The sequence below is a fragment of the Ambystoma mexicanum genome, chromosome 5p (genome assembly GCF_040938575.1).
Source record: "Ambystoma mexicanum isolate Mex_15411 chromosome 5p, UKY_AmexF1_1, whole genome shotgun sequence".
Taxonomy (NCBI): domain Eukaryota; kingdom Metazoa; phylum Chordata; class Amphibia; order Caudata; family Ambystomatidae; genus Ambystoma; species Ambystoma mexicanum.
The window spans coordinates 410566495-410579014 of record NC_090930.1 but is presented as its reverse complement, the minus strand read 5'-3'; the positions used below and the strand labels follow the sequence as shown (position 1 = coordinate 410579014).

General features: G+C 44.2%; 1 protein-coding gene across 3 annotated transcripts in view; it reads left to right on the top strand.

The window, feature by feature from the left end:
* Positions 1-12520, top strand: part of ATP11C (ATPase phospholipid transporting 11C) — a 1508462-nt gene that overhangs the window by 824134 nt on the left and 671808 nt on the right. For all 3 annotated transcript variants that reach the window (XM_069612799.1, XM_069612797.1, XM_069612798.1), the window contains exon 15: positions 3982-4053. In XM_069612799.1, coding sequence (XP_069468900.1) covers positions 3982-4053 — 72 coding nt within the window. The remainder of the gene's footprint in view (positions 1-3981; positions 4054-12520) is intronic.

Sequence of the window (12520 nt, the reverse complement as noted above, 5' to 3'; positions counted from 1 at the left end):
GTTTCAAAGTGCTAAAAGGCAAGGGAGGGATCAAAGGAAAATACAATTACATTCTTACAGGCCATGAACAGTAAAGATGTGAAATTAACTATCGTACTCGGCCTGACGACATTTCAGATAGTGCAAGAGCTAACACATGGATAAGGAAGGGAGGAGGAGAGTGGGAAGGAAATGGAAACAGACAGGCAACTACCGTACTAGGCCTGACAAACTTTCTGGTAGAGCCGGAGAAAACAAAAGGTGAGGGAGAGGGGTGCAGAAAGGGAGGGGAGGAACAAAATAAGCGACTATCGTACTAGGCCTGATGACATTTCAGATGGTGCTGGAAGGGAGTGAGGGGAGGAAAAAAACAACAAGTAAAGGGAGGAGACAGACAAGGTTGCTATCACACTAGGTCCAGGGACAATTCTGATAGGGTAAGTGCATAGAAGAAAGTAAGGAGAGGAGGGGAGGAGGTGAGGAGATAGGATAAGGGAGAAGGGAGAGGAGGAGAGAACATAGAGTAAGCAGTCAAAAAGAGTGGAGTAGCAAGAGGGGAGAGCGAATACAATTGCAGAAGTCGGCAGTAACACATAATGTTGCAACCCTGGATACAAGATGAAGATGGGAACAGCATGATTCAGAGCCACCATGAGAAAGGTTGACGCACCGTGAATCAATGAAGTCCATAAAGATACCTTGTGAAACCTACCTACCAATCTCTGTGCTGAATGGGGAAGTTAAAGTCTTGGCGAAGGCATTGGCCAATAGGTTGCTTACAATTCTCCCTCATCTCGTTCCTAGAGACCGGAACGGGTTCATGCTGGATAGATCAACTGTACTTAAGATACGCTGGCTGTTTGGTGTAATTACCTCAGCTGACTGGTTGCCTTGTTGAAATAATGCAACTTTGTCTCTAGGATCACAGAAAGCATTTGACTCCACCGACTGCACCCGACTCTGGGCGGTACTGACAATGATAGGCTTCCATTTATTACCTGGGTAAGGCTTCTTTTCGAATCCCCAATAGTGAGGATTAGGGTGAATGGACATTGATCGGATCGCTTTCCTCGGCAACCGAGCACGAGACAAGGCTGTCCTCGTTCCCTGCTCCTATTGCACTCATGATAGGACCTTTGGAAGAAGCGATGAGAGGCAAAGGTCATTCTGGGGCGTGAAATGGCCGGTGGCCATGTAGACAAAATATCTCTGTTTGCGGATGACATTCTTTTCTATGTGAGTAATCCAGAGACCTTAGTGCTGAGGGCGGGTGAACTGCTTCACAAGTTTGCCAATTATTATTATTATACAAGTTTATTGGGGGAAATCCATATACTACATACTCACAAGGGACCAAGACGGGATGGGGTGCTGGAGCCTACCGAGGAACCATTTAAATGCTTGGGAGTTACAGTCAAGAGATCTCAGCTTGCTTTCTTTCGATTGAACTGGGACCCGGTTGGTCGTAGCTTTCCTCAGGGATGTTGAAAGTGCGAATCTCTCCCAGTCAGTCTTGGGCAAGGTTGCACTGTTTAAAATGAAAGCTTTCCCAAATGTCTATAGATGGATAGCTAACACTACAGCAAAGTCACAAGTAAGCTAAGGGGCAAGCCACTCCCTACGGGATTCCGGATAGAGGAGATGGATAACCCCAGGATAGCTTTGTACTTGTTCACAAATTCTGTCTGGGAAGGTGTGTTGAATCTTCCAAACCTGCGCACCTGTTTTTGGGCCATACAACTGGTGGCGTAGAATGTCTGATTCTTTTTGGGGGAGGATAACCCGGCTATTAGACTGGAAAGAAGCAGGATGGGTTCATGGACCCCCCAGCCAGGTTCATTATAGCAATAGATGCCCAGGAAATTTTCCTCAGACTGGGAAGCAGGTGGTTAAGGTCTGGCATGTTAATGGAGAAAACTACAGACAGGAAAAAGCTACCAATGAACCAAGCCCTGTTGGGCTGCATGCTCATCCCCAAACTCAAAGAAGTCCAGTGGCACAGGGTGTGGACTGGGAAAGGGATACGAACAGGGCGGATGTAATGAACATGGAAGGCGATAAACAATTTCAGGATTAGAGAAACGCCTACGGCGTGCCATCGACAATGTTCCAATAGTTACAACTACCACACACTCTCAGAAGCCAACTGAGGGAGGTACCTGCTCTATCACAGGACTCCCCTTTCTTGAAACTGATCATGACCGAAAAATCTGGTGGCCAAACTAATTTACACGGCATACAGATGGATAGCTAGCAAAATCACTAGCTAAGCTAAGGGGCAGGTTGGAGGACAACCTCAGCCCTTTGGAGGAGGGGGGCCTGAGATTGCGCCCTGGGGGCGGCCAAGACTCAAGACTGAAACGAACCAAAATAAGATTCTGCATTGGGTGTATTTCACCACACAGGTATTGCATAGAATGGTAAAAAGGGAAAATGACACGTGCCCTGAATGTAAGACTGGAGTGGGGACACACTATCACATGATCTGCTCTTGCCCTAAGATAAGGGCTTACTGGGGAGAAAGATTGGATGTAATTAACACCTTGGTCAATGACGAATTGACCATGGATCAGGTGATGTTTCTTTTGGGAGTCTGGTGGGTGGACACTTCTCTCACAGCCTATGAAAGGTCTGTGGTTAGTTTAGCTTTGGCGCTGGCCAAAAGAGACATACTAATGCAATGGTTAGTGGAGAGCAGTCCATCAATACATATGTGGGAAGGGATGGATAGATGTAAGGGCTTTAGGACGCTTGTGTAAAAAAACAGAGGATGCTTGCACAAGCACAATAAGGTGTGGGTGAGATGGTTAGCATGCAGTGGGGAGCAGCAATATTCTAGAGTGTACCAGAGGGGCTGTGGGCATGGCAATAATAGGCGGAGGAGACAGGATGTCGGAAGGGGCAGGGGGGATGGAGGGCAAGAGAGAGGGAAAGGGGACAAGAGGGGGAATAGAGATGGGAGTAGGGGAGCAGGTGATGCTGGTATTTTTGGTTGTACTTTTGTGTGAGGGGGTTGTGTGCTTCATACTGTGAGAACGCTGTGTGTCCTGTCAATAGTGGTTGTTTGACCACCTAATGTTAAGTTGTTGCAAGGAAAAAAATTGTGAACATTTCTCGGTGTAAAAAGAATTAAAAAAAATCAAAGCAGATAGATGAAAGTTTAATAACCGTTTAAGCCATTGTTGCTATGAGTTCTGGAGGTGTCCCCATGGGAGTATTTTAAAAGAGTTTGCAAGTAGAAAGCCCAGAAATTAATGTGCATTTGTAGAAGGCTCCCTGTGTGAGGCCATTCCAATAAGAATGCTCCTGCATTTCCAGTTAGGGAAAGTCATTCTTCACTTCCTTTGTCTAAGGGTATCTACTTAACTAGTAAAATTAAATGTTCTCCTTTGGGTAAGAAGGGTCATTGAAGGAAAAAGTTCCTCATTCCCTTGTTAATGGTGGGTTGCTAGTATGCGATAGTGAATTGGAGCACAGGGTTGAAGTACAGCAGTGACCCGTTGAAGGGAGGTTGGGTGGGTGGTAGATCAGTAGCTGGTTTCATATCCCACGGAAAACTATTTTCCAACGCTTGGCTTTCCTTTTACGAACCGTTGGTGTCAGTTGTACAGGTGAACATGTAATGAGGTCAACTAAAACAACAAGCATGCATTCCTTTTTGGAATAAAATCTCAGGAAAATATGGTGTCCGGTTGACATCTCACAGTGAAATGTCGGGTTCTTTTCTAAGGTCTGCTCACCTTAGACAAGAAACCAAAGCCAACCAATGTGACGCACATTGTTTGGATCATCTCTGCACATCTCTGGTGCAAATTTGTTGGAAGAGTCTTTGAGTTCCTGCCACACATGTAGCTATTTTGACTGTGCATGAAGGTAATTAGTGGAGGGAATAAACTGCGGGGCTTGGATGGGCCATTCAACTGTCAGACATTAGATGCAGAGGATGTTTTTTTTATCTCCAGATCAACTAAGAATGTTTTGTTTCTTCTTTTCTTCTCATAGATATGGTTTTACATATTTAGGACTGGAGAATGAGTACATGAAAATACAAAATCAAAATAAAGAAACCGAAATGTAAGTAAAAGTTAATATAATTTTGATAATTAAGTACATCCATGTTTGTATGTAGACATCATTAGTACAAGTTTGATCATTGCATCACATGACCAAATTCACATTTCTAAAGATAAATCTGATTAAAAATGGACCTTTTCGGTTATACAAAACTGTGTACACATCCTCTGTCCAGATACATTTGTGAGCTAAAATCTTAGCGGAATGAAGAAAAAAAAATACGGTTTCTACGTGTAGACAACATAGTAATTAAGACTAACCTATTGATACCTAATTTACCACCGAGTATAGCTTTGCATCTTTTAGGAGACAGTCATTCTCAGTATATTTTTTAAATGGATGTCTCATGTACAATTATCAGCTGATGAAAGAAAATGTTCATTTGTAAATATGTGATGCAGCTTTCCGTTCATTTTTAATGGCCAGTTTGTATGGACATTTTTAACTTGCTGTCTTTTTTGTTAATGGTATAAAGCAATGTATACATATATACAGATATGTATGTACACCACATATCTATTCACTGAAAAAACTTTAGTTGAAAGGATATTTGTAAATACTGGAGTGGGGTGTCTGTACTCCTGCTCTCTATATGGTAGAGGAGAGGCACAGAAGACCTCAGCCAAGATTCTCTATATTGGTAAAACGTGGCGAGCAATCAAGGCCTAGCTTCTCAGGAGGTGATGCAGGCTGGTTCTTAAGTACAGTGTAGTCCCCAAGCATCCACAAAGGAATATCCACACACTGTTAGTGAAAACCGTCTTTATATAAATAAGGTTCACGTTATATACACAATCACAATAACACACTTTGTGCTCCGACAATTCTAAAATAGTAAATATGTACAGTTCTAGGTGGTACCACTGTTACTCTGATTCCATTAAAATGCATCAACTGTACTCAGTTCAAATAGCATACAAATCAACACAGCAAAACAATATCAACCATAGACTTAAGAGGAAGCAAAGTTGGTTAGACAATTGGCAGAATACTGAGCCCCTACCGTCAGGCACAGTTCTGTATGAGCATCCCCCCACCTGGGCAACCTGGAAATTAAGTTGCACTACAAGCCCACTCCATGTATTTTCAATTAGAGTATTATCTCCTTCTATAAAAGTTATACTGCCCCAATGTACCTGGTTTCATAGAGTTTTTTGGTGAGTCGTCGACAGGCCTTTCTTGAGCACACTCCCTTCAAGGCAGGAGCCACGGGTCGTCGAGATTAGGTGAAGAAAGAGGCGAACGTTGTCATAGAGGGAGCAGCTTCGATCTTTGCGGTGCTCGTTGACGAAAGCTTGTGAACGTCCTGTGAAGAAGAGGCGTGCGGTGTGCCTCAAAGACGAGTGTTCGTTGCTGCAAAGTCACTGAAGAATTTTGGCCCAGCAAGGACGTCGAGTCGTTGGCGTCTGGCGTCGGCGAATGGGACGTGACCACAGCTGGCTTCAGTAGCTTCGTCAGTGTCTGAGGTCTTCGGGTGGCAGGAATCCCACCAGCGGATTCTTCTATCATTGGCGTCCTTGACTTTCTCCGGCAGGATGAAAGCGGTCGACGATGATGAACAAGGACGTCCTTGGATCAAAATGTTCTTAAGCAAAGGGAGCACTGCGTCTCCAGTCGGCGATGGCAGTCCGGTGCTTCTCTTAGTTCTCCTTGATGGTCACTTTCTCCAGTCGGCAGCCTTTCGTAGGTCTGTCTACCAGGGAGCTTTGGCAAAGATCAGCTGGTGCACGATGGTCCCTCATAGCCCGGGAAGAGGTCTCCTAAACAGGTCCTCTCTTGGATCAGTTCCTTGAAGGCACACCAGCTTTCAGATTAGCGAAGGACAGCAGCAGCAGTTCTTCTTCTTCCAATGGGCTTCAAAGTTAAGCAACCGTTTCGACGTCAGCTTCTGAACGATTTCTAGCAGTGAGAGCCCCCCAGATAAACTGTTGATCTCCCATTCACTCTGCTGGGTCACACTCAGGCAACCAATCACTCAGAATTGCATTTAGGCAGTCAGGCAGCCAATCAGGCGCACAGTGCATTCAGGCCATTCTTCTCCAGACACTCACAACACAGAATGTGGATTCGGACAAGCACTCTGCCATTTAGCACTACACACTGCATTCATACTAGTTTCGGGCAGGGCTATCTCAGTCATTGGGCTTCATTACGACCCAGGCGGTAAGGGGTTTACGGCGCCGTAAACAGCGCCGACCCTTACCGCCTGAATACGAGGTCCCTTAGCGCCATGGCGGATTTAACACCTGCTTTTAGCAGGTGTTAAAATCCATGGCGCTAAGGGACCATGGAGTTAATTACGCCACCGTAATTTACTGTGGCGTAATTAACGCCTTCCCCACTCCCATTATGCCCTATGGGGCAAAAATGGGAATGGGGAAGGGTAAATGGGGATTGGGGACTTACCGCCCCGCCAAGGTCAGAATGGGGCGGTAAGTCCGCCAACCACCATGGCGTAGGATAATTGTGTTCCAGAATATAAATGTATCCAGAAACCTTCAGATGATGAAAATGACAAGTTTTCTAAAATGTGGTAGCCATTGTTTCAGTAAAGCCATACAAAATAATTGATGTTTCAATGTTTTGATTTTATTACAGAACCTGCTATTTTTTTATGATAGGATCAAATTGCCCATGTTATTCCAAGAATCTCTTGAGTGGGTAAGCGAGTAGATTGAAAGTCTCATAATAAAAATAATGTGTAATTTATATAGCGCTTCCGCCAAAGCACTTTACATAGAACATATTTACATACAATGTCACCCTTTGTCGACTTAGAATGGATGAAAGGCTGAGTTGGCCTTGCTGGAATTCAAACCTGTGACCTGCAGATTACACACAGATCGCAGCAGCTAGTGCTCTACCCACCGAGCAACCGTCCCGGCATAAAAGCATTCTCCATAGAGCATTGGTACATTTCACTAAATAAATAGGAATGTGGGCAAGCTTCTTCGAAGAACGTGCTATTTCAGAGAATAATTCATAGTTCAATACTTCCTCTCTGGTTGTACACAAATCTTTTATGGCTAAAGGATTATTTAATAATTCATCAGGTGTGACATACAAAACATTCAACAAATGATTGCCTTTTACAGAGTAAGCTGTACGTGGTCTTACTGAACCGTTATGGATAGCCTCGTTTAGATCTATATAAAATATTTTTTGGAGGCGCCAGTGTCTTGTAGTAGAAGGTATGCATTTTCCGTCTGACACTTGCCTGCATAGGTACAACAGCCAGTTCAAAACAAATCCCTGATGCAGTCACACAGTTTCGGAGTACCAGAACCTTTCCCTGTTTCGGAGTACCAGAACCTTTCCCTAAGGAATTCCTTCTAATCTCCTCCACTTGTCTCCTCCATCAAGTTGGAGAATTTCCGATCCGTAAACAACTATAGGAATAATTAAAAAAAAATAATACTCAACTACTGGCGTTAAGGCAAATCTACCAAACTTGGTGTTAATTTGTCTCATTTGGGCTGCAAGTGAAAGAATCTTTGTACATTTTCAAAAATAAGTTAATTATTAGGATGTTATAGAATTGTGTATCCGTGAAATAACTAATCTATCCTAATGTTTCCCCCTTTAACTTGCCAAATAAAGCGAGATTCTTTTTCCATTCGAAAAATAGATGATCTTTGACTTAAAAAGGTTAATCATCTAATGTTTCTCCATAAATAATTGGAAAGAGTTAATTAGCCTTTCCAAACTGTAAGGAATGGAGAGTAAGAGTCGGCCACAATATCAAGTTTTTTGGTTTTGAGCAGATACTTTTATTACAAAAATAATAAGAGGGGTTGGGAACATTCTAACTGTCCCCAAGTCTGAGGGGTTTCCCTGACTCAACAAAGGTAAAGAACTGCTGTGTGAGGATGTTAAATGAATAAAGTGTCCTCTGTTCTGTGTCCAAAATCCTAATCTGACCCTTACATGCTAAACTAAATACAAGGTTAAAAATTGGACTTCTCTGAGCTATAAACGTGTAGCTTATTCTTGAAGTTTCAAACATAAAGTTCTAAAGTGCAGAAAGGAAAAGGACTAATGTTCCACCAGGGCAAAGGGGTTCTCCATTCCCTTATGTCGCTTCTGGTATCTCACAATCTGTGCAGCACTTTCAGTAAAGTCAATAAGATTCCAATGTTTCCCATGGAGGTGACTCTCTCCCTGAATATTTCTTTTGTCCGCTTTCTTGTTCAAATGAACCAGGGATTTCGTTTGCCTCCCCCTGTTTCCCTTGAATGTCACAGTTCATTTCAGATCTTTGTTCTTTCTTTCTCTTGATTTTGTTTCTCTTTAAAAAGGGTGCATCTTCCACTTTTGTTATGTATTTCTCAACTTCATGTTCACTTGCTTATCTTCTTATGTCTGGTTTACTCTCATGCCAGGGTGTTCACTGTTTTATGGTTTGCTCTTGTTTGCCTTATTACTCCAGGGGGCAAGACTTGTGCCTTTTTATATGACCGTGGTGGTCTCTTGCTTTGGTCCGTCTCTCTCCCTTGCATACTCTCCTGCCAGGGTATTATATCTTATCCTTACAAAGGGGTATGGGCCTTCCCATTTGATTATTGCTTCATTCTTTGAAGGTGGGGTTCTTAACCTTTTGGTTTCTTCTCACTTCTACTTCGTTCACTTGTTTCCTTCTCCTGTCACCTCTGGTATACTCTCCTGTCACAGTGTTACTCTTCTCTCATTTGGGTGCGAGTCTCAGACTCACTGGGTGCCTGGTTCCCTATCCCGCCAGGGCTTCTTTGCTTTCTTTTCAGTCAGAACTGGGTCATTGACCCTTTTGTTACAAGCGTTGTGTTTATTGTATTCTCATTACTTGGGCGTTCAACACTGTTGGTGTCTCAATTCGTTCCACAGCCTTCACTTAGGCTTTTTCCAATGTTCTTACCAATTCTGTGGCCTTCACTTAGGCTTTGTGCAGTGTTCGTATCTGTAACAATTATATTGCCTCTTCTTAAGCTGTTTGTAATATTTGTTTCAATTCTATTGCCTTCACTTAAGTATTTCGCAATATTTGTATCTGTATTACTTATATGGCCCTTTCTTAGGCTCTTAGCAATATTCTTCTCAATTCTGTTGCCTTCACTTAGGGGGTCTTACAATGTTTGTGTCTGTATTTCTCACGCTGGCATGCGACATTCACCCTGAAACGCCCCAGTAACCCATGTGCCTTCCCTGGGCTTACCAGTGTTCCTCTGCATCTTCGCATTCGTCGCACTTCTCCGTCTTCTCTGTGTGTCACCAACTGACCCGCAATGCCTTCCATGAGCCGCTTCATTCCCTCTACGCTTTCCTTTGTGTCTGGCAGCGCCAGCTGCGTGTGACATGGATGCAGTAAACTTCTCATGGCTTGACGGCACTCCATGCTGTCTCCTTCAGCTTCCGAGCTGCACTCTGCACTCTGTCTCTCGAACCCCGAACAAGTCAGAGGCCTTGGCAAGCTCTGTCTCTCGCTGGTTCTTCAGCTGTGTCTCTTGAATCTCACGTTGTAGTTTCCAACTACTAGACTGCAGCATTGGTTTGCTGAGTTTACTCATTCTCATTACTCCGTCCCACTTCCTTGTCTCAGTCCTGTTAAAGGGGGGGAGATATGCATAATACTTTTAGCGAGGAAAGCCTGGGAATTCAACATCAACATTACAATAAGACATACAGGCGTGTGGTATAAATCCTTGGCTGTGCCACTAGGATTTATCACAGAGGGGTTGTTTGAATCTAATATTCTCTGGACTCCCTGGAGTTTGTCTTCCACTGCATGGTCCTCCCCCAGGTAACGACCCCCGGGGTCAGTGTCGGGTAGCTTCTAACTTTGCCTGGCTAGGTAGGAGAAGCTTCCCTCCAGAGATCCAGTGACGACATTTCTAGATTCATCACAAAACACATTGGAGTATGACTAAATAAAACCATGTTATCTGCATAAGCTAACAATTTTATTTTTATTCTCGGGAGGATAGCTCAGGGGCAACGTGCTCGCCTTGGAAGCAAGACGACACAGAGCAACACAGGTTTGATCCCTGGGTCTGCGCTTAGAAACCTCTGGGTATTAAGCTTGTTTTAACTAACCTATCATATCCTACACAGATGGGCCAGTCTCGGCGAATGTGAATCTGCATTATCTAACTCTATATCCAAGTCAGAAATATAAAGATTGGAAAGACAGGGACCCAAAACGCACCCCTGTCTTAATACTTTGAATGTCTCCATTATTTCAGACAGCTGTCCATTAGAATCAAGTCTTGCGTTTATGAAATTGTTTGAATATTCTATTAAAATGGCTAACAAGCCTGCTGGAAGCCTCCACAAAGCCAGTTTCTCCCAGAGTCAATCTCGGTACACATGTTCAAAAGAAGCAGACAGGTCCATGAAGGCGACATAAACGAAGAGTTGCATTATTTAACCATAACTGCCTTTGAAGCTTAAGACAAATCCATCCAGCGCTGCCCTTACCTTACTCCTAAAGCTTGTCTGAAATGTTAATAATCTTCCTGCTTCCTCTGCCCAAAGTTCAATTTCTTTTAAATTTAGGGTAGCAATAGTTTGAGAGATGTCCATTAAAGCTATTGGTTGATAATTTGGTTGATAATTTCTTGGGTCAAGTTTGTCTCCCTTCTTATATATTGGGGACAATATTGGCAGTCGACCAAAAAGCAGTGACCCTGGTTGGTTGCAGAATTTGTTTAAATAAAACAGTCAATATAAATGCTCAAACTTTCGGTTTCCCTTTTAAATATAATATTTGAAATGTCATCAGGTCCTGGTGCGTTAGATGTTTTTAACTTATTTATAAGATTTGCAATTATATCTACAGTAAAACACAATTCCCATTTGAAAGCTGTTAGATGGCTAAGATTAATTCTCTGCACATACAATTCCACACAATATTTTATCCACCTCCTTTCCGATATAGGGTTAATCTAATAATGGGACTGGCCAATAGTGGTATTATTAATTAGGGACCAGAGGATTGTAGGAATTTTACCCTATGAAGCTCTTTAGTATAGCTTCACTCGGAGTCTGCTGCAGAGTCTTTTGGTTGCGGTTGTGAGAAGACTCTACAGTTTTTGCTCCTGTATCTGTGAGGACCTGCTTCCTGTCCTCTTTTTGTTTCAACTGGTGCCTTTAAAATACCCAGAAAGCCGCGGAGCAGCCGTGGAGTCTGCTGCAGAGTCTTTTGGTCTTTAGGCTCTGCAGGCTTAGGGGCGCCCCCCAATACCTCCCTCCCGGCTCGTTGGATTCCAGATTGACTGCTTCTTATCACTAGCTGATTGTATTGCATTGTTGGCTACAACTCTTCGACAATCCTGGGTGAAAGACACTCCCCCCCCCCTCGGGGGTAACTCCCCCTTCTGGACTCCGAGAAAACCCACAAAGCCCCCTCTCTCTCCCCTCCCTCCTCTCTGATCTCTCTTCACCCCTTCAGAAGTTACGTTCACATTCAACATTGGCACGGACCCCCACACTCACCCTCTTCACTACTTGTGATCTTCGCGGATTTTCTACATTGCTTTCGGCTCTCTGGACTCCATCCCCCCTCTGTCCGTGCTCCACTGACCCGGCGTTCCGGCCGGCTGGTTCTTGGCGCCCGCAGTCCTTCCGCGTTTGTCCGCCTGCGGATCCGGACTCTTCTGTCTGCGCGGCTCCGGCGCAGCACGGCGCTTCAGCTTCCTCGCTTCTGGCGCCCGCAGCATTGCTGCTCTGTCGCATCCTCTCGACAGTTCATCTGATCCCTTTCCGCGTCTGCCCGCGCTGCACGAGTTCAGCGCTCCAGTGTGGGGAATCCTGGCGCGCCCACAGCCTCACGGCTACTCCCTGTGTCTGACTCCATGCTGGTGAAGCTCCAAAGAAAACAGCGAACCCGCGCCAGCACTGCGTCGGCTTAGCGCTTCAGCTCGGCGTTCAACGGCGGTCATCAACGCCCACAGCCCGACTGCCTCTACGTGCTTCTACATGTCTGCCCCTAGCAGACAATCAGCCCACGCTCCCCCCTCACTGCCACGGACCAGAACCTGACTTTCCACCTACAATTCCAGCCAACATCGACACAAAAACGTTTTAAGATAAACTTCTTTTAATTAAAAAAAGAAAAAAAAAACTTCTTTTTTATGGAATAAAAGGAAAGAAATAACAAAAGACTCTCTGCTGTAAGGAACTCATTGGACCACCCCTGTATTGCAGCCTCAAGTCTGAAAAACGCTCCCACCAAGGACATAACAGTCCCGATCCAAAACCACGAACATCCAACAACCCTCTCCCCCCTGATACCTACCCAAAAGTCTCATCCTGTTGACCGGAAACAGAGAAAACTCAGATCTACATGCCAACACAAAAAGAAGATCTTCATTTTCTTCAACAATAAAGAGAGAAAAATAACTCCCTACCTAGATACTGAACGTCAGCTTAATTTTAACCATTGTAACAAACTGGGAATATTAAATCCCGATGATGGACTAAATGGGACACTGGG